At 30.8% G+C, this 23,779-nt stretch overlaps 2 protein-coding genes across 2 annotated transcripts; one reads left to right on the forward strand and one right to left on the reverse strand.

Annotated features, from left to right (window-relative positions):
• Window positions 1-214: 214 nt before the first annotated feature.
• On the reverse strand, window positions 215-5,653 carry LOC123229205 (ABC transporter G family member 22-like). The gene is made up of 10 exons (XM_044654852.1): window positions 5,582-5,653; window positions 5,123-5,368; window positions 4,915-5,018; window positions 4,601-4,833; window positions 4,175-4,514; window positions 1,611-1,919; window positions 1,234-1,521; window positions 852-1,136; window positions 657-764; window positions 215-560 (listed from the first exon to the last, which is right to left on the reverse strand). Coding segments are annotated over exons 1-10 (2,139 nt in total). The 5' UTR covers window positions 5,583-5,653; the 3' UTR covers window positions 215-335.
• A 9,398-nt stretch (window positions 5,654-15,051) lies between these two features.
• Window positions 15,052-16,517, forward strand: LOC123229318 (nuclear speckle RNA-binding protein B-like). Its single transcript, XM_044655060.1, has one exon. It carries the CDS (start codon window positions 15,227-15,229, stop codon window positions 16,076-16,078), a length of 852 nt encoding a protein of 283 aa, XP_044510995.1. The 5' UTR covers window positions 15,052-15,226; the 3' UTR covers window positions 16,079-16,517.
• Window positions 16,518-23,779: the final 7,262 nt, after the last annotated feature.

Genomic DNA, 23,779 nt, shown 5'->3' on the forward strand with positions numbered 1-23,779 from the left:
GTATATTTAACCTGTGATAACTAATTAGTAGCCATATTTGATAGACTCTTCTGATTTCCTATATATTGATAGTTCTGTTCAGTTTGAATTTGGTGTCACTTGAGTTAGCCAATTATCCTTTGAGTTGAAGTTAAAGTCAGGCCACCCAGCTTCAATATATGACTGCAGCAGTAAAAAGAAAATGATGAAACACTGACAAGTTGATAGAGGAAGATGAGCAACAAAATAAGGAGGATGAAAATCAGTCTCTCTTTTATTTGTTGTCTTTATCAAACAGATAACTTGACCTTATGCAGATGATTGAACGAATATACTGTAATCTAAGCCACTGTCTTTTATTTCATTCTCCTTAAAAGGAAGTAAGCCAGTAACCGATACCCCACCATCATGGCCACCAGAGCTCCCACTTCTAGGCCACCTTGATCGAGTCTGAGTTCTCTGATTAAAGGAGAATCACAAGGACCTGAATCAGAGCAACTGAACTGGATTTTCCGGAGAAGCCTGTATGAGTGATAATTGAAAGAGATGTAGCGCACCCATGTCATAAAATATGGAACATTCTGCACCAAATTATTATACAAAACAACGCATTAAGTATCAATGATAAAATTTCATGTAATTAGCTTGAGGCATTTGTTGGACTAATTCCTTCCAACCTGGATAAAGAATCCACCAGAAAGCATAAAGGTCATAACAACAATAGATGCCAATGTTGTTGCTTTCTTCACATCCATGAATGCTGCACCCATAACTAGTCCAAGACCCTGCAATTTTCGAGTTCAAAAAAGGCGATATAATTAAGTATAGTATTAAAGTGTCTTAATTTCAGATTACTATGACATGTTTGACACCTGAGAAGCTATAACACTGAGGAAAACTGTGAGCATTGTCAGAGAAAAGGCGGTGAAGTTCAGTTTCAACCCAACCATAAGATAGACTATCACAAGGAACACAATAGGCAGAATGAGATCCAATGGAAGATCACTAATGTCTCTGGCTAAAAAATAGGCACTGAGTTTGTACATGTCCACAGATCTTTCCTTAGATAGCATTGCTCTTTCTTGGGGGAATGTGAAAATGGCTGTAAATAAAGGAAAGAAGCCCCAAAACACTGAAATGAAGAACAACAGCCCCGCCTGCAGACAGATTAACAAGACCAATAAACAAACTAAAACATTGGCAAAAAGGAGCTATTAGTTCAAGTTTAATTCGTTTAAGACAATGTTGCCTTGCCTGATCCTGAAGTCGCTGTGGAGTTGAAGCATTCGAACGGCACCAAAGTAGGCCAATGATTATAGCAGTAGAAATAACTTGTGTCACACGCATACAGCTAAAATACTCATGGCGTCTTTCCCTAAGGCCTCTTCTCAAGAGAATTGAGAACTGTTCCCACCAAGTTGCTTGACTTTCCCTGTAATTTAACTTCTCCTGCATCTCCATCTCACCTTCTACCTCCACAAGTTTTAAGACCTTTCTCTTCTCGGTTTTCGCTCCTCGAGCTTCATAGGCCTCCACAAGGTACTGCATATTAGAAAATCTATAATCAGATTAACAGGCAATAGTTCATCAAATAGCTAATGATTATAATTGGCATTGTTATTGAAATTGACCTCATGAACATCAGATGGAGAGGGCCATCCATTTTGATAACTCTGGTTTCCAGTTCCATGTAGCAACTTGGCCTGTGATTTTGATGGAAATGTTTTGTCATTTATGTTCCCATTTGCAAGATCAATGAGAAATTCTGCTGGGTTCATGGCTATAAGAGGAGAGCAACCGATTGAAGAGAAATATGGCATGGCTTCCGAAGCTTTTCCCGAGTATAAAGAATTCCCTCTACCCAACAAAATGAGTTTGTCAAACTCCCTGAAGAGTCTACCGGAGGGCTGATGTATTGTAGTCGCCACCGTCTTGCCACCCTACGCATCAGATTGAATTTGCGGAGAAAGATACAAGTAATATTACGTACGATTATAATTAATTTATATATGATTCTAGATTATATTATATTTAATTTAAAATTATTTAATCATATAATAATATATTATTATTACTATTTAAATCGGCACACATATAAAAAAAAAAATTATTATAGTTAGACCTTTTTTGAATATTTACACAATCATTGAACTTATAAATAACATCTTAATTTAAAAATGAACTATTGCCGTTCAATAAAAGAATTTAAAATAGTTTATAGTAAATATATCATTAAGTCTAGAAGTGTCAAATAGATTAGGCATTTTGGCATGACTCGTCTAAGCCCAACACAAAAAAAAAAAGGTTGTGTCAGGCCCATGTAGCAGCCAATGTTTTAGGTCGTAAGAAAAATCTGTGGGTACCTTGATACTATTAAACTAATTTTTTTATTTGTTATAAATTTTTTAGATGGATTGATATCTAGAATAACTCGTTATTGTACCAGGCAAAAATATTAGAAAATTTTTAAAAATTAATTTTATATAGTAGGTCAACCAATAAAAAATTCATAAATCACCCTCGAGGGCACGACCGAGAGGCCCATGCCTTGAGCAAACGACACGTTGCTTGGTGAAGGTAATATAATTATTGTATCTTTATCATATAAATAAATGTTATATCAATTATGCCAAGAAATGACATGTGATAGATGTTGTAAGTAACTAACTGCGATTACACACAATCGGTTATCTGTAATAATATAGTAAAAACCATGCTAGTTTATTTAAAATCGACAATCATTTTGTTGGTGAATGTTGATGGACCCCTGTAGTTCATTGAATATTAAAAAGGCCAAAAGACTTATTCTTACCAAGGCTTGTTGAATTTTCAAACTGATACTCATTAAGTATTGAAAACTCAAATTTTCATTTGTAAACTGTTAAAATTGATAGAATTAGTTGGTTTGAAAGGTATAATTGTCATTTAATATTTAATATTAAAAAATAAAATTTTATCTCATTTTCTCTCCTTTTATTTTAAAAACTAATAATTTTTTTTTCAACCCTAAGTTTTAAAAACTTCACTTTACCTCCTGTTAGGGTTAACTACAAAATACAACACATTTTATAATGATCAAATCGCTCAAGTCACCTTCTTCAAGACCAACAATAGATGGTTTGGTGCTCTCTCTCTCCGTCGAAGAGATGAATCGTTGAAAACAATTTGTGAGAAGATGAATTTGACTAATTCGTCTTTTGCTTCATCTCACGAATCTGATCGATTTGTCTCTTTGACTGTTGAATTTGGAGCCATGAGATTCTGACTGTCATCAAATTGAAGCATAGGTCGACGAAATGCATGAGTCGACAAAGAAACATGATGGCAACCGTCATCAAATCGAAGCATCGGTTGACAAAATGCACAACCCATGCTTCGATTTGACAATTCTTCAACCATTATTCTTTAGGGAGAGCACTGGGAGGGGGAGACAGTACCAAAGAAGAAGATGGGTGGGAAGCCAAAGTTGACCAGTGATAGAGAAAGTTATCAAAGGAGAAAGAAAAAAATAAACTTATGGGGGAAAATGAAGTTTTAAAAACTTAGAGTTGAGAGAAAATTGTTAGTTTTTAAAATTCAGGATTCAAAACAATTAAATTTTATTTTTTAATATTAAATAACAATTATACATTTTAAATTAATTGATACTGTCAATTTTAACAACTTATAAGTGAAAGTTCATATTTTTAATATTTAGCAGATATCAATTTGAATTTCAACAAACCTTGGGTGGGAATAAATCAATTGGCCTAAAAAAAATTATGGATATTTTTGGACCTAGTTGAAATTTATACTATGTCTAGATTGGCATCTCATTTGCTAGGGTGTGGGGGAAGATATATATATATATATATATATATTAACAAACTTTTTCATAAAATTGTTCTCATTGACATACTTTAATAGCATTATATGTACTATCTATGTATATTTTTATATAATTAAATATTATTTTATCCATTAACCATAACATAATATATTATAATTTATTCATAAATGGGACTTTAGTTGGAATCTTGAGGATTATTTTTTTAAAGATCTTGAATGAATCTTCAAGATCCCATCCGAAAATATTTTATTAGACCACCTTAGATGTATATTATATATTTCTGAAAATGCCTTGATTAGACTCTCTACTGTTTCCTTCCAAGATACCAGAAGGAAAATAAAAAAATAAATACAAAATAGAAAGTACCTTTGCTATGTCTCGTAGCATCTGCACAATTCTTAAAGCGGTTGTTGAATCCAAGCCTGACGTTGGTTCATCCAAGAACAGAAGTGACGGATTCAGCAAGATCTCATTGCCAATACACACCCTTTTTCTCTCACCACCTGAAACCCCTCTCACAAATTTCCCTCCAATCACTGTGTTTTGGCACCTTTCCAGCCCAAGCTCACATATAACATCCCATGCTCTTTCTTTTTTTTGCTGTGGTGTCAAGGTATTCGGAAGCCGGAGAAGAGCAGTATATGTCAGAGTTTCATTTACTGTCAGGTGGGGGAACACTACATCATCTTGCATCACAAATCCGATCCTGTTTCAACAACATTTCTGCAATGAGTCCACTCGTTTGCAACATTTGAAAGCAGTTTCAAATGAGGATTCCAAGTAACATTGTACCTCTTTTTGAGTGATTTGCTAAATGGTTGGTCATTGTAAGCGATGATGCCACTGTCAAGTTTGATCCTGCCGCTGAGAATATTAAGCAGAGTTGTTTTACCACCTCCTGATGGTCCCATTATTGCAAGAACTTCTCCAGGATTAACTGAACCAGTAGTTCCATGGAGTATGTGCTTCTCCTTATCTGAGCCTTTTAAATTCCTTACTGCAACCTTGTATTTTACATCCTGGAACTATGGCCAGCAGAAAATTATATCACTATATTGCATAATCATTTCCAGGACCAGGACTGCATAAATTTTATTGATATATACCTTGAGATATATGGGTAAGGAAGGCCCAATTTGCATTCTCTTTGACCTGCATGAGTCTGGATCTTCTTCATGATCTGCAGGAGATGGAGCCATTACACTATCTTCTGTTCACCATACAAAATTAGTCAGCTAAACATCTCAGGAATATCAGTTTGAGAAGTTTTATGAGCAAAAAGCGATCAATGTAAAAAGGAGAAGTTGTTTTTACTGCAATTGGGACTCTGCCGCTGAATGTTATCCGAAACATTGTTAACAAGGTCATCTATGTTGACCAAGAATTGGGCACTTAATGACTTTGTTTTGCCTATGGTTGTTTTACAGGGTGGTTCTCTTGTCCTGCCTAAGCTTTCAACCCTTTGTACACAGATTTTACTCTCGACATTTTCAGCTTCAGTCATCCCCTGAAAAGTCTCAGGTTCCTCAAATCTAAGTTCTCTTTGCAACTCCATCTGCACTGCAAAATTCAGAAAACAAAACAAGTGATAAGCTTAAGTGAAAATTAGATTAAAATGCACGGCAAACAATTGCTTTAAACAAAACAAGTTATGACTTCTTAAATAATTGGAACAAGAAAATTTCCCATTTGTTTTCCTATGCTATAGTTAGAATTAGACATTTTACAGATAAGACAGGAAGATTAAAAAGAGAGTGAAAGAAAATTAATTACTGAAAAGTTTAAGATGTTTGAGGCCAGGGGCTATGTAAGGAAGAGATCAATAAGAGCTCAAAGGAATGCATTGAAGTGTGAACAAAGTGTTGAAGCTTATATAGGCCTACTCTTTACTGTTGAATATTTTGTTCTCATTCGACTTTCAATTAATGTACACAAGTAACTGACTTCTGTCCATTGGTTAAGTTCCTTTCCTTGAATAGCTCTTTTTTGTTTCTTTCACATAGAAGTTGACCCTTCGGAATAAAGTTGACAGTGCTCCAATCCAAAATTCATTCAAGTATATTAGAGCTCACATGTCAAAACATATTTAAAAAAAATTTTAAAATTAAAAAAAAAAATAAAGATAGTAAAATTCTAAGTTGATTGATAAAAAACCTTGAATTGTTTGATTTTGACATTAACATACTTGTGTTATTCATGACTTTCCAATGGACTGCAAGATAGTGAAGAGGGAAAAGGACAATTTTCCATCTAAGTTTTAATCGAAATTCAAAATCATACCCACGACAAATAAAAAACTCAAATACCGACTCATAAGTCAATTGCTATCCAAATTTTCAGTTAGTGGTAAAAGTAAAATCGTTATTTTACTTATAAATCCTAAAACCTAAAAAATTTATATTATTTCTCCCTTAGTTTAGAAAACTCACATTTACCCCTATGATTAAACTTTAAAAAATTCACTTTTTCCCCTTTCTAAGTTTCATGTCTAATGGCTTAGGAAACTAGCTGACGATCGAGAAGAAGTGAAGGGTTTCTCTGACGAAGGATGACCTTTTGTCATCCAGATCGGCATGAAGAGTCGAAGGATGATGCTTCATCATCTTTCGTCGTCGCGTTTGGATGACGCGATGAAGGACGTCGTCGTCCTTCATCGAATCTTTCAGACGACGAAAGATGACTCTTCGTCGTCACGTCTAGACAGTTATCCTTTGTCGTCTTTCATGGCTGAATCTGAAAGATAGATGGAAAGCATCGACCATTGGTCAGAATGATGGTTGCTAGAGAAGGAAATGAACCTAGGGGTGAAATCTAAACTTTTTAAACTTTGAGAATAGATAGAAATGTTAGTTTTTAAAATTTGAGGGGGGGAATGATATAAATTTCAAAGTTTTATGATTTATGGGTAAAATAACGATTTTATACTTGCTCCAACTGAAAATTTGGATGACAGTTAGTTCATGAGTAAATGTTTCAGTTTTTTGTTTATTATAGGTATGATTTTGAGATTAAGTTAAAATTTGGGTGGGAAATAGTCGTTTTCCCTAGTGAAGATAGTAGAAACAGATCCAGACGAAAAATACAAGAGACTTTTGGGTTCCTGGGCTACCTGTTGAGTGTTTTTTTTCAAATGAATTTGATATTTGTCATGAAGTGGGTCTAGTTGAAAATCAGAAATGACAATATAAGGTAAAAACGTGTTTGAATAAATTGGCATGGTATTGCTGGTATTGTTGCTTGATGTAGGGGAACTGATGCACACCAACCCTTCAAGGAAAATTCAAGGGTTTTCATTTTTAAAAATTATAAATATTAGAAGCAAAAAATATTTTGATGGTTGCGAGAGAGATTTCAGAACGATCTCAACAGTGAATATGCCTCTGGCACCATATGTTAATATCAATTTGTAATAAGAGTTGCAAAATATAATCTTGAGTTCAGTAACAGACTCATAAATAAACTTTAGAGAAGTAATATATATATAAAAATAGGTATATATAATATTATTCTTTGCGAGATCGTGGCTTAGTTAATACTTTCATAATTGAATATTCATACAGTATAAGATATTCAAAAGCGAAAAGAATTAAATAGTAGAGAAGTGGATGGTCATATCATATACCAACCCAACGAAATTATTAATTGAGAAAGCGATTGGCATCGTCGTCCTCTGAATTGTGATGCATTTCTCTAATAAATCAGATGCTTTGTTCAGCGAGATCTAGAAATATGTACTGCAATCACATGTGAAGCAGCTGCATAAAACCAGAATAATGGGCGGTGCCGTGACTGATGGGTATGTTATGGCTGGTGGTGCTTATTCATGGCTTCTGCGTATGTACGGTGCCTCAGCTGGGGCGCATCCCCCCACTCCATCCGGTTCCATCCATAAGTTTCTGCTTCTCTTGTTACTTTCAACTACCGGCATTCCCACGTTTTAATTATTAGGGCAAAGGACTATTTCCCACCCAAATTTTAGTGTAGCCTTAAAAATATACCTATGATAGTTGAAAAACATAAATATTCATATATGAGTTAACTTTTGTTAAAATTTTCTATTAGAGAGAAAAATAAAATTGTTATCTTCTTATAAACCCTAAAAACCTAAAAATTTGTAACATTTTTCCCGTTTTGGTTCGAAAAACTAACATTTTTTTATTAGGATTAAGTTTTGAAAAGTGACATTTCCCCCTATCTAATTTCCCAACGAATGACAGTCGTTCTCTCCCTCCAAGCAACTCTTCTATGTCCAAAGTCCTCTCCCATGGTTGGGATTTCGTTAAAAAGAGTCCCGACCAAAGGTTTATCGTCTCTAGCATCTAACATTGGTTTGAACATGTCATCGTCGTCCAAATGACAATGATTCGTCTAAACGACACCTTCATTATCTAGAAGAAATCCAACCAGAAGGAGAGGGATTCAAATGGAGAGAAGGCATCGGAGGGAGAGAGTGGTCGTCGTTCTCAGGGAAATTTGAAAATGGGGAAATATCATTTTTCAAAACTTAATCCTAAAGGGGAATTGTTATAAATTTTTAGGGTTTTAGGATAAAATAACAATTTTACCATTCTTTCTAACAAAAAATTTTAACAGAAGTTAGCCCGTAAATGAACATTTGAGTTTTTCAACTATTGCGGATATGTTTTTTAAATTAAGCTAAAACTTTGGTGAGATATAATTTTTTGCCCTAATTATTAATTTCATGTTTTAATCACATTAACTATTGATTTTGGTTCATATCAAGAGAATCCTAGTTAATCAATGAGTATAACTATCCACTCATGCAGTGGCACGTCATATAGTTTTTTGAAGTGATGAGTGGGTGCAATATAGTTTTTTGAAATGATGAGTGTGTGCTTGATGAGAATGAGTTCCATTTTGTTCAAATCAACAGAATCCTAGTTAATCGAAGCTACGGCACAACCCATATTTCGATTCGACGATTCTTCGATCGCCGTTCTTCAAGGAGAGCACCAAGAGGGGGAGAGAGTGTTGGACAAGAAGATAGGTGGGAAGCCGAAGTTGGTCGGATTCATTGTTGATGTGAATTCACTGTGGATTTGTTTTGAGCCTTTGAACTTTGTGCTCATTGGTGTTGTTGTTATTGTAGTTTTGTGTTCATTATGATTGTTTAATTCTGCCCCTTGAGAGTCGATTCGTGCTTGCAAGTTTAAAGCAAACAGAGAGGCTTGAGTAGGTTGGCAGATTTCAAAAAACAGCAAGAGCTTGATCATGAAATTAGCTTTGACACCATGTCAAAATTGAGAGCGCAAGAAAGACAATAAAAAAAGTGAGTATGCCTAAGAAACAATGAGCTCCATCAATTTTGTTAACCGTGATTATATTAAGAATTACAATATCACAACATCATTGTAATCTTCTAAGGAAAAAATGGTATAATCAGATACCATGTCTTCACAACCATCGATGTCAATTAGAGAAGCAGCTCTTGCATTTATGAGGCCGCATTAGTTATTCATGATCCTTCTTGGACGCGTAATTGTTCTTTTTTCAGCACCTCTTTTCATTTCCACGTCTTGTGGGTTGTGACAAATGGTGTTATAAGGTTTTGTCAGAGTCTTATTCAGTTATTTGATTATAATCGGAAGAAATTGATGAGAACCGAAATGCTCGACGCAGGCAAGAGAAGTTATCAACTGTGTTATGCTGGTGACATTACAAGAGATCAAAGATGGTGATTCAGTCTACAAAACTGTATCTTCGGCTCATCCTTTTTAAAGAGGAAGGGGATTCCTCAATAACGTTAGAGATGGAAATAAAGATAGTTAAAATCTCGACAAAGATAAATATATCTTCTACTCATTCTCCTTTTGATTTGTCTCCTCCCGTACAAATTCTTTAAACACTTACATATTAAATTACTCTAGATAATTCTGAATTATTACAAATATATCTTGATACATAATAAATATTTTATTATTTTTCTATTAGGGATGAGGAGAGTAAAGCTATGAGAAAATTATCCCACAGGGATGAGAGAGGAAGGGAAGAAAAATTTTCCACGTAGAGAGGGACAAGGAAAGATTTCTCCTATGAAAACGAAGATTAAAGCATTCAATCCTGACCTAATTCGTTGTCATCTTTGGAAGAGATTGCTAAGGCCTCAAAAAATAATTGTAGTGAAGAATCACCAAAGCTCAAGTTATATATAGATTTATATATGGCCAAAAAGTTTATTCCCACCCAAGGTTTAGTTATATAAATAATCAAAAGATTCTTCTTATGTTAATCCATTGTCTTCGTCTCTTTGACTAAACAAAGACTAGTCATCTCCGTCCAACAAAATCGATCAGATGGAAACGTCAACTAGGGGAAAAGAGGATGGTGGGAACACCAACCGACGGAAGGAACAATAACTGGTCACTAGAGATGGAAGAAATTACCCTTAGAGAGGGGGGGGGGGGGGGGGGATTGTAGTTTTTTAAAGTTAATAATGGGGTGGGACATTGTTAGGTTTCTAAATTAAATGAGAAAAATAGTAATAATGATTTTACCCTTATCTTTAATAGAAAATTATAACAGAAATTAGTCGATAGATAAATATTTGAGTTTTTCATCATCTGAGAATATGTTTTTAGATTATGATAAAATTTGGGTGAGAAATAGTCCTTTGGCCCTCAAGTCATGTAAAGATTTATATATAGCCAACACTTATTCCCACGTAACGTTTAGTGAAATGACAAATAACTACAATTAATTTTTAAAATGTCAAATATCCATCTATTATCTAATTTTTTTAATTTATATTATTCCAAAACAAGTATATCTACGGGCTTAGAAGCCTAATCAATTTCTTCTAGTTTCTCCGGCAACCCATTAATAAATCTCCAAAAAAATATCAAACAATTTTGTTATACTTATCCTTATACTTTTGAAAACAAAAAAATCATATCCCAATATGGCAAAGGTCTTAACATGGGAAATTACCCTGACAACTCGCTCATACATTATCATTAGGGCCAATACTCTCCAATGCCAATTAGAGGTATTTAAAACGGATTAACTAACTCAGTTTGATAATTTTTCAAATCAGATTGAATTTTTGGCTTAAAGAAAATTATAAATCAAAACTAAAACAATTTAAAGATTAATCGGATTTGAACGGATTTCAAAATATTATCTTATTTTATTATTTTTTATTTTTAATAGGTTAAATATTTTATTTAATTTTTAAAAAACTGGTAACTGCAACGAAAAACTGACTTTTCTTTATTTTTAAACCAAAATCTGAATCGGTTTTTTAAATAACTTAATTTTCAGTTTGATTTTCAATTCAAAAATCAATACAGTTTGGTCACTGGATTTTTTTTTTTAACACTCCTAATGCTAATTCGCACGGTGCAAAAAACCTTTAGGCCGATGCAGTATATCACCGCTGTACTCGCATCGGCGCCGCCCATATGCATGCCTGCACAACCTTGGGGCGTTAAGCAATCCCAAATGGCTTGCACTGACCGCCCAATGGTATGAATGATATGGTGTACGACAGCGCCAAGGGCCAAACCAAAACGCTTTTTAAACAAAACTTGAGTCTGGACACAACGCTTTAGGCTTTACACTTCTTTCTTTTTATATACAAAGTCAGTTTGTGATAAATTAGTAAGAGTTTAATTTATCATTGTGTTTATTTAGAGTTCCGAACTTGAAATTAGAGGTGGATACGAGCCGAGTCAAATCCAAACACCCATTAGCTCGAGTTTGATTTGAATTAAAAGTAGCTTAGCTCAAATTCGATTTGAATTCGTTGAACCAATATTAAAGGTAGTTTAAGCTTGGTTTGAATGAAAATGAGTTAGTTTGAATTTAAATCAAATTCATGACTCAGATATATGATTTAAATTTATAGCTTATTGCTAAAACAATATCATTTAATAATTATTTAACATAATTTAAATCGAGTTATGAGCTAAGTTTGAACCAAATTGAGTCATCTATCCAACATCCAAATCGAATCGAGTCAAACTCTCTATAGCACAGTTCAGCTCAATTTTAAAACAAACCGAATCTTGTAACTTGAACTCAATTTATATTTAAAGTAAACAAATTTAAATCAAAATGAATTGAGTCAAGCTGATTTTTAAGTATGAACTAATTCGCTTTGGGTCTACTCCTATTCTAAAACCAATGACGGTAATGGAAGTTTATCTAGAACCAAACAAAAATGGACCCATCAACAGCCAAAACTAGACTACCTGCTTCCTATTACAAGATCTATTGTGCTTTGACTCATTAAGGGAGATGACTCCATTGCAGTCAAATTTGGGTTACCAATTTGTCATTAACAAGACACCATGCTAATTCAAGGATTTCCTAGGACTCCTTATTGAATTGGTCAAGCAAAACTGCTTAAACTTTCATGCTTGAATTACTATATTGAGCCCAACCAATTTTCACTTTTGTTGTAGTGTCTTTTGGGTAAGGAGCCCACAAATCACAAGTAGGAAAAGATTTGAAATATGTTTATTTGATTTTGAGTTTAAACTCAGTTTAAACAAATTCAAAATGAATTCAATTTAAGTAAATTCGAACTTTAAGAATGTTCGATTTTTTAAACTTGTGAGTCTGAAAATTTTAATACAAAATAACATTATTTCAATACCGAATAAAGTTTAAAGCTTAAATTCGAGTTTGACTCATTTGAAAAGATATTATTTTAATATATTTTAGTCAAAACGATATCATTTTGTATCAAATTTTTTAAGCTCGTAAGTTTGATGAACTGAATATCTCTAAACATCATTTTAATATCAAACCAAGATTAAAATTCAATTTGAATTTAAATTCGAGCTTGAGTTTAGCTCATTTTAAATTAGTTAAACTTAAACACTTTTAAAACAAGCTTAAACTTAGTTTTATACAAATCAAATTAAATTTACTCTTAAGTGAATTTGAACTTCCTTCGATTCAAATATAATTCTACCCACAAGTACTAGCAATGAATATAATTGGTTGATGCCATTAATTGGATTCTGTGGAACAGTACTAGTAGTAGTTATAGCCCTGATTGACTCAGACTTGAAAATTCCCGCGCGTCGGTAATAAAAAAAAAAATGTCCAGACGGCTTTGTCTCGTACTCGCAGCAGAAAATGGATTTAATTTAAATTCATTGACTATTTCTTTTGCAATTTGTTGGGATGTCACAGCTTTGCTCGACACCATTGATGCACTGCTTCTGGCCCTATTAAGCCTTCTTTCAACTTCGTATGAATCTCTCCTATGCAAAAAAGTCTCAACTTACTTTTCAAACTCGACAACAATCTGCGTTTATTCGCATATGAAATGAAGAGTAAGTAATAAAGGTTAAATCTAGAAACTCTAACACAAAAAATTAAAAATTAAATTGTTATTCGATAAAACCTCAAATCGACCAAGCTCATGAAACTATACTCAATGAAGCGATAAAGTACAAGAAAAGCGACTAAACACATCCTCAATATAGAACGTAAATAGAAGTCTCTCACTCAAACGCAACAACTTTATGTTAAAATGATGTACACATATATTGATTAAATTTTTTATTTTTAGTAATAACATAACGTAAACAAGTTCGTTCATATCTCTAATCTTTAAATTATGGGGTTTCATAGTCTGTTGCGATTAAATCATAAATTTGGATAGAATTATTATGATATGTGATTTTACATTTAGGTATATAATTATATTTTCTGCGCAATCTTTCTAGATTGTTCATTCTAATCTTCGCCCACTTAGTAAATCAATGACTTGTTGCCAAATTGGAATAGATGTGTAAGATTAATTTACATGAACAAATATAATAAGAGTAATAATTATGTGTATCTATTTTAGGTATATAATTCGCATGCGTAGAGAATATATCATTATATGATTAAGTGTTTTTTTATTTTTAATTTAAAATTATCTAATTATATAATGATATATCATCTGTATATACAAATTATATATAAAAAATGGGTACATATGATTTTACTAATATAATAAACTCTATATAATGGATATCAAAACCTCTCTCAAAATGTCTTATTTATAAAATATATTGATTTATCCTTACTGATCACCTTATGTCTATATATAAATTATCACTAAATTATTCATTTACCCAATTTTATTAAACCAAAATTATAATTAACGTAAACCCATATTAGAAAGATTTTTAACATTCTCTCAATTAAATAACAATAATTATTTTTATTTTATTTTATTTTTAAGAAAAAAACATTTTTTTATATATATGTACCAATATTTTAATTTTAAACTTACCAATGTTTTATGAAAACCAAATAATCCAAAAATAATAAATACTATAATTATCAATTCAATTAATATAATTATCAATAATGAATAATTGTATTACCAATATCATCAATTAGTATAAGATTTTTGATGTTCATGATCGCTAATAACCAAATTAACCTAAATTAATGATTAATCAAGTGATCACAATTAGATAGACAATTAATATAATTGATTAGGAAATTATTCTACAAATTCAATCGTCATTAGCTTAATCTTTTTTACGCCAGAGTCTATACCGCATATGCCAAGGTTGGATTATATTCGAGTATAATTCAATTTGTATAAGACTAAGTTTGAACTTGTTTTAAAGATATACGAGTTCAATTTGTTTTAAATAAAGTTGAATTTGAATTCAAACTCTAATCTAACTTTAAACTTAGTTAGATATTAAAACAACGTTATTTTAATATATTTTTATTAAAAGGATATTATGTTATATCAAATTTTTTAAATTTGTGAATTTAATGAATCAAACACTCGTAAAACTTAAGTTTGAGATCATAAATATTAAATTGTCATGTTTAAACTCATTTAAATTGAACTATTTTCAGTCTTGATTAAATTAAATTAAATTTTAAATTTAAATAAATTTGATTTGAATATATCCGTGGTGCAATGACAAAAAGGTGATTGAGTGTATAATCCGGCGATGAACCAATGCCCGTGGCGGTCTTCAGTCTTAGAGATTGCTCTATTTTCATACAGATAAAAACAAAGAATATAAATAATAAGTAAAGAAAAGTAGTGGCATCGATTTTTCTTTGTACAAAATCATGCACAACATGGGATGAAAAGCTATGTTGACAAGGCACAAAAAGCTGGAGAAATTAAATGGGCAGGCTTTTAAAATATGATGATGACGTGGAGGAGTACGCCATCATCTCTCACGATGACGTGGCTGCCATTTTTTCTCAACAATTCAACACCTAAGCAAGCAGCTAAGACATGTTCAAACATTAATAACAACACGAAACCGGGCCCATTTTTTATCTTAGAAAATTAAACCCTAATTTTTGCTAATTAATCTTCTCCTTAATTATTTATTTAATCACTTTTTATTTTCTTTGACTTCCTCCTCCTTTTAATATTTCAATATTGTTATCTTTAAAAATACAATAATAATGCCTTTATTTTCATCATCACTATCTTCTTCATCATCTTCTTCGTCCTCCTCCTCTTCTTCTTTTTCTTCAGCTTTTTGGTTTGATTTTTCCTTCATGGATTCATCGGATTTCCCTGTCAGTAAATCTCCCCGGAGAGAGATTCAAGGTCCTCGGCCGGCGCCTTTAAAAGTTCGTAAAGACTCCTACAAGATCAGGAAGCCACCAGTGCCGCCACAGCAACAACAACAAATCCAACAACAACATCACCCACACCACCAAGCGCCGCCGCGGCCTCCGGTGATAATCTACACTGTGTCACCGAAGGTAATTCACACAAACCCTAGTGACTTTATGAACCTTGTTCAACGCCTTACTGGCTCTTCTTCTACTTCTTCTACTATGACTTCTTCCGCCTCCGGTACATCGTCTTCTTCATCGACATATGATCCTTTTAACAACATGAGCGGTGCAATTTCGCCGGCTGCAAGATACGCAAGCATAGAAAAAGCCGCGAAGACGCCCGGTAAGATGAAGAAGCAACAAGTAATCGGCCACGATCATGAAGCTAATAACATTGGCGGTTTCGTAGAGGGGATTGAAATGGATCATAATATTGAAAGGTCAAGTTTTTTTCCAGGGATTTTATCTCCAGGACCCACTTCACTTCCCACGATATCACCAAGCTTCTTTTCGCCACTGTCTGATCCAAACTACTTCAGCAATTTCTTCCATGATTTGAGTCCAGTGCTTCATGGCAACAAGAATTTCATGGAAGGGAGCTTCATGCCAAGCCCTCCCAGCTTTCTTTCCCCTCACATACCATCTCCAACTCCATCGTTAGACATCTTCAACAATTTCTTTGACTTCTAGGCAGAGAGGGGAAAAAATTAAAAAATCTTTTTGTTTTTGTTTCTTTTAGGGTGAAGATTAAAGATTAAAGATTAAAGAGAAGGGCAGGTTTTGGATTGGTGTTGGATCTTCGAAATTGATGAAGAAATGGAAGAAGAAGTAGAAGAAGATAGAAAGGGACGAAAGTGGAATTTCGGAGGATATGTTCTGGTGCATTAGATTTGAAGAAAGTGCAAGTTGGAGAAATGTTAATGGGTTTGTCTTTTCATATTTTAATTTTGGTTGGTCGGATTGAGTTTGGCCGCTCAAATATAATTTTATTTTATTTATGTAATCTTGATGTAACTTACCCCCTTGGTTTTTTCATATCATTTTTTGTCGTGTAGCTCTTAGCATTAAATTTCATATAGTAATTTCTAACTTCAAATTAATTAATAAATTGCCCTTTCTTTGTTGTTCACCCTTTCCCCACCAAATATTATTATTATATTTTGCCTATTTTTGCAAGTTTTGAAACTTCCAATGGAATGCAACTTTCAGGTTGTTGTTTAACTTAATTAATTAACGTATAATTGGGTCTTAACTGTGATTTACCTAGATATTCATATTAACCATGTGACTATCATTGTATTATGCAAGATTTTTAAAACTAGATTAGATTATTCAGTTTGATTAGTGTATAATTTAGTTAGATTTCACAATTTAATCTAGTTTATATATAAATATTAACTTATTTGAAATTCTATCAAAATCGATAAATTCATTAATCAAAAAAATTTATTTAAAACCAATAATCTATAATCAGGTTTTTTTATCTATGTACTAGAATATCAATTGTTTAACTAACATATTTGAAATTATATTCTATATTTAAAAAATGTAATAAATATTTGATATTATTTTAAATATATATATAATAATATGATAATAGATTAAATTGATTGGTTATCTGATTGAACTGTTCAAACTATAAACCAATAAAATGGCTAATTCAATGATCAGTCTGGTCTTAAAAATAATGGTATTATGCCCATCCATTTGGGCTATATATTGCATATAATATGAACCTTGAATTGCATGGTTTCAGTAGTATAACTTTCCAAGTTGTGAGGGTAATGAATTTATCTTCTATGATTTAGAGCTCACCAAAGATTTCATAAATTAATGTTTGAAAAATTTTGGTTCCACAGCTTAGGCTTAGGCTTATCTGGACAAATAGGTACAATAATTCAAGTTTATTCGCAGCTTTTGTTTACTAGGCACATCTCAATCTCACTTTGCAAATTAATCATTCTTATTTTGAGGTCAATGACACTGTATACATGATGATACGCAATGATTTTATTATAATTATATTTTTATTTATTAATTTTTTAAAATAAAAATATCATATTTTTAATTAATATAACAATAATTTTTACAATATTTAAAAATAATAATATTTTTATATTAAATATAATAAGTTTTATACCTATTAATTTTTATTAAATATAAAAATAATTTATATTTAATAATTTCTTTTAAATATTTTATTTTTATTATAATTATTTATTTTTTAATAAAATATTATTTAAACTAAATACATCATAAACATAAATATATAAAAATTTAGAAATAATTAATTAACTGACTATCATATGAAAAAGAGTAGTATTATATAAATAATATAAATAATTTTATACATGAATAATGATATATTAATATATAATTACGTATTATTTTATTTATAATTTAAAACTAATTAATTATATAATAATATATTATTATTTTTATATAAAATTATATATATTGTTTTTTTTTTTAATATTCATTTGAATCAAGTAAGTGCGCTTTATAGAGGCTAGAAATACTTGCATGGAAATTGGATATTATCACTGCTTCATTTTGTTACCTATTGAAAAGACTCTTAAATAATGCAACAAAAAAAATATTATATATATAGGTAATATATTATAATATAATTAAATATTCTTTTATTATTAATTTAAAATTATTTAATTATGTAATAATACATTATTTATATATTTAAATATATATGTAAAATTTTATTACATAATAAATATGTGACACATTATATATAAATTAAAAATTTCATTTGATTGTCACCATAATTTATTGGATGGTCGCCCCTTCAGCCTACTGATCGGACAAGATTGACTTTCTAAATCTCTTTTTTATAGAAAATTTGCCAATTGTCAGGTAATTTTTTTTTTATTTAATAAAAATGAATAGCATGAAACTTGTATTATATGATATATGACATATATTTTATAATATAATAAAATATAAATAAAAAATAATATATATTATGAAGTATATTGAATTAATATGATTATAATAAATATATCTTATATTACAATATAAGATATAAATCAATACATATTTTTTTTAAAAAGTAATATTATAGTAAAGATATATATAAGAAATTTTAAAAATTTAAGAATATTTGTAATATTTTTTAAACATAATTTGTTAATTAAAATTTTTATTATTTTATTATTTAAAAAATATATTATATAATATTATATAATATATAATATGATAAATTAAATTTTTGATACATGATATTTTACTGAATTTGACTCCCTGGCTAGATAGTGATATAATCTAATGTCATGTTAATGACTTTAATGTGATTGTTCATACAATCCAATGCAACTTGTATACAATAGCCTAGGCTGACGGTAAAACTACGAGTCAATTGCGTTTTATTAGGTTTTTAATGGGTGGAATTAATATCCAAAGAGAATTCCTATTACCCGTAGAGAATTCATATTAAATGCAACATTGTAAAAATCTTCTCCACATTTAGGGGACGACAGTGGAGAGGGGTGGGACAAGGATTCCATTTCTGTCTTAATTCTTATATGAGATATCGATCTTTATTTTATTTTTAATTAAATTAAAATTTAAATTAAAGATATTAAATTTAAATCAAAATTATTATCTCTATTCACAAACTTTTCAAACACTTGTTAACACCCTGGTATCCTTCAATATTGCCTCATAAATTCCTTTTCGTTAAACTCACGGGCAAGTATTCATGGATTGATCATGTATGTCTATGTCCACTGGAAATAATCACATACGATGACAATATAATCCCCAATACAAGGTACAACCCCTTGACTAGGCAAGATAGTCTACTTGGAGACGCAAAAATGGACTCAATCCACTCAAACATTGCTCACATAGTTTCTACAGCCTCCACTCCATCATGCATCAGGAGACTCCGCTTGCCAAACTGTAGTACACCTCATTAATAGAATGCCCACCCTCATCTGTCACTCGTGCTCTCCCTTTAAAGCTCTCTCAACTACCTAAACAAGTTGAGTTTGGAAAATATTTTTATTATTAAAATAAAAAAATTATTTTAAAAATAAATTATTTAAAAAATTATTGAGTATAAATAATTATTATATTTAATAAATATAAATAATTATTATGTTTAATTAAAAATAATGAAAGAATATTAACAATTATTTTACTTAAATGAACTTAAATATAATTATTTTTAAATATTTTTTTATATTATTTGTTATATTAATTAAAAATAAATTTATTTTTATCTCCAAAAATAATAAATAATAATATAATTATAATAAAATCAAGATTATTTTGATAATTTTTAAGATGAAAGTGATAATCAAATTATCACTTATATTATTTATCACGTCAATTTGATAATAAAAAATTATTATAATTTTTTATTACTAACAAATATAACAAAAAAAATAAAAAATAAATTATCAAAATAATAATTAAATATTGAAACCAAACAACCTTGAAGAGTCTTTGGGTGCCTCTCATGTGGGAGAAGGACTATTTCCCACCTAACTTTTGATGCGTTTTCAAAATATTACCCACGGCAGATGAAAATCCACTTTTCTCACCTATGAGCCGTTAATATGGATGATATCTGTTTGCATAAGGGTAAAATGTCTATTTTACCCTTGTTAGATGAAATGACAAAAATACCCTTTAATTTAGTCTGTAAAATTCATCCCAAAATTGATGTGAGGGTTTTACCATTCACCCCCCTTAGGTTTTAGAAACTAAAATTTCACTTTACCTAAAGTTTTTAAACTTTGAAAACTAACATTTTCACCCCCAAACCTAGGGTTTCCATATTTTTCAAAATACAGCCGCCCCCCATAACTTTCAAAACTAGCAGTTTCACTCTCATTCTTCAACTTCATCTCCCGACGTCGTCTCCGGCGTCATCACCGGTCTCCTCCTTCTCCTAGTGAGACGACGGTGGTGCGATGAAGAGATCTTTATCTCCTCGTCGCACCACCGTGCGACAAAGAGGTCTCTCTTCGTCGTTCCACCCAGAAGACGTAGGACGACTCTTCGCCGTCTTTCGTCGCTCGTCGCGTCATCCAAACGCTACAACTAAGGATGACGACGACGAAGCATCGTCTTTCGTCTGTTCTTCCAGATCTAGATGATGCTTTGTTGTCTAGATCTGGGCGACAAAGGGTCATCCTTTGTAGTCGGAGATGGGAGATCGATCGATTGCATTGGCCGTCGGTGGTGGATGGAGAAGGAAGCAAACCCTAGGGGTGAAATTTAAACTTTTCAAACTTTGAAGATGGATTAGTTATTAGTTTTTAAAACCTGGAGAAGAAAATAGTAAAATTTTAAATAGTAAATGATGATTTTGCCCTTGTCTCTAACTGAAAAATTGGATGATAATTTAGTCATAGATGAAAAAAATAAATTTTTATCTGTCGTGGATAACATTTTAAAAATGCATCAAAAGTTAGGTGGGAGATAATCCTTCTCCCCTCTCAGGTTAATTAGGACACAATCTCCACGTGGAGGTCACCTGTTCACCACCTTTCGCTATAGTCCACTCCTTCTAATGTCTTATCTGCAACATTGGCATCACTTCAGTCAGGCTCCCTTCTCTAGACACATTGAATGACACCACCAACTCCCTTTTTCACAATGGATAAGTACTTCCCCTCGTCTCCCACACCAACTGGCATAATAATGCCTTCCTCTAACGTCAATTTGAAGAGGTGTTTATGCATTAACCTCTGGGGTTCACTCACTGTCAGTTGCCCACTCACGTCTACAAACTCTAAAAGCCATCTATGGTATCACAAACCCAAAACTTTTCTAGTCTCTTATGGCTTCATCAACTCTCACTCCAATGCTCCACTATTTGTTCTTTCTCAAGGTTCCACTATAATCTCCTTACTAGTTTATGTCAATGATATCATCGTCAGTCAGTCACATGCAACCAGCTCACCGATATTAACAAGGCTATCCATGCTCTTGCCTCTCAGTTTTCTCTTAAAGATATTGGGGACCTTAATTTATCAACTATGGATTTCATCTTCCTGCCTCTTCTTCTATGACTCTACATGCCTTTTCTGCGCAGATTGGGTAGGTGACACGGATAACAGTATACCTCCACGGCTCCACCTCTACTTTTGTCTTCTTCCTCAGTGCTAATCCAATCAGCTTCTTATACAAGAAACACTACCAGTAGCTCAACATTCATTTCAATTGGTTTCATTCAACATTGACAAGTCATTCGATAAGAAATGGTCACATCACCAAAAAAAAAAAAATCTGTGAATCCTTTTGAATTACATTGAAACTCATGGGGAGTACTACGCCGCTACCATGTCTGGAATCAGATGATGACGCACAACTCTACAGGGTTCACAAAGTCAACAAAATTTATATTTTATTAATTTCAATTATGACTTGATTAATCTTATTAATTAATTATCTTATTTTGAAAGCAACAACTCCAGGGGAGTAGTTATAATTAACAGAGCTTTCAGTAAGGAAAAACCACACCATCAAATTCACACTATTGATTATATTATTATTATAATTATAAGCCCGATTAACAACTCCCACCCAAGGTTTAATGAGGCCACAATTTCCATGCCTTAATTTTTTTAAAAAAATATTTTAAAATTGATGAATAGGGAAAAAAAAAAGTAACATTTTATCTTTTAAATATTATTTAATAAATTTATACATCGCTAATTTATATTAATTATAATTAAAATTAAATAATATAAAATTAACTATTATTGATGACATTCAATACAAGCAATGTTAAGACTCATATAAATTTATATGATTTTAATCGAAATAATATCATATCAATGTGATTCTTGGTTGAAATGGTATAAATTTGATGTAATTTTTTATTAAAATTGTCTTGATTTAGTATGATTTTAATTAAAATTATACCAATTTATGTAAAATGAAAAAGAGTGAAAAAAAAGGTTAAAAGTAAATTGTATTTTGTTTGTGTTATTAATAATATAAATAATATTAATTCTATTAATCTCGTTGGAAAATGAAAATTAATTGCCATTAGTTCATGGGAAGACTACGGTCGAAACAAATATCATACGTCAATTATTTATATCCAATTTATGTTTTTGTTTAATTTATATTTTAAATATAATATTTCAAATTTTTTAATTCGTAATATATTAAACACATTTTTTATACATTTTTTATATTAAACATATATTTTTGTTATTTTTTATATTTTTAATTAATTACTATAATATTATAAGTATATAAAATAAAAAACTCAATTTTGTGTCACTTAAATCTTTAACCTTTCTTAATAATTTTTTGTGATAATTGAATCTTAATTATATATTATATTATATTAAGTTTAATAGTAAATTAAACACTTTATATTTGAATTATTAATCATGAGATCTATGAAAATTGTTAAAATTATTATTGATATTACAGTATTTTTATTAAACGTATTATTGACGATATATCATATTAAATCTGTATATATACGTTTAGTATATTTTTCTTATCCGAATTTTATGATATTTTTTATAAATATATTTTTTATTATTTATCGTATTATATCTATATAATTTTTTTCGTCTCTTCTCGTATTTATTAATTAGGGGACTGACAGGGCTAATATTTTAATATTGTTGTATTTACATTTTATGCATGAACGAACCTCCTCTCGATTAAGTAATAATTTTTAAAAAAAATTATGAAAATTAGTTTATTTATTCTATCCACAGTTACAAAAATTCTGATTAATCAGTAAATCAATCTATCACTTATGCATAAGCAAGAGGTTTATCTGTCAGCCAGATGGATCAATTAATTATAATCAAATCAAACTTTGAAAGAGATTTCTTAAATTAGTAATTAAAATATGAAATTCAAGTGTGAATCTTCGAATTTGAAACTCTAATTGTAATGTTCACATTTGTTCATAACAATGACACTAAGATAGTGATTTATTTCTTATTTAATTAATTGCTGGCTTGGTTTGGCATTGCATCATCCGGGTTCCATGAGCCACAAATGAAGGTGTGCATAATTTGATCAAATTGTAAAATCAAATCGAATCATTTCAAGATTATGTTTGGTTTGTAAAATAGTTTGATTTAAGTTAAAATTTATTTTTTCAGTTTGAGTTGAGATTTCAATGATTTTTAAACCGAACGAAATCATAAGTTTTTTTTTTTAATATATATATATATATAATTATATTTGACAGAATTTTTTAATGAGTAATTAAGTGTACAACTTATTTTTGTCATTTTTATTTTATTATTTTCTTTACATGTATATCATATATATTTCATATTTATTTTACATGTTTATATTATGTTCTAAAAAATTATAATTCAATTAATTTTATTAAATAATATATATTTAGAAGTGAATGATTTTAATCCGCTCAAACTAGAC

This window comes from Mangifera indica, chromosome 11 (assembly GCF_011075055.1).
Source record: "Mangifera indica cultivar Alphonso chromosome 11, CATAS_Mindica_2.1, whole genome shotgun sequence".
In the NCBI taxonomy this organism is placed as follows: Eukaryota; Viridiplantae; Streptophyta; class Magnoliopsida; order Sapindales; family Anacardiaceae; genus Mangifera; species Mangifera indica.

What these genes read in the sequence shown, in the direction of transcription:
- LOC123229205 (XM_044654852.1), bottom strand. An exon ending in CTCCATCTGATGTTCATGAG is followed by an intron (nt 1,522 to 1,610) that starts GTCAATTTCAAT and finishes TCTAATATGCAG; the next exon opens with TACCTTGTGGAGGCCTATGA. An exon ending in CTGGTGGATTCTTTATCCAG is followed by an intron (nt 561 to 656) that starts GTTGGAAGGAAT and finishes AATTTGGTGCAG; the next exon opens with AATGTTCCATATTTTATGAC.
- LOC123229318 (XM_044655060.1), top strand. Translation starts at nt 15,227, where the DNA reads ATGCCTTTATTTTCATCATCACTATCTTCTTCATCATCTTCTTCGTCC.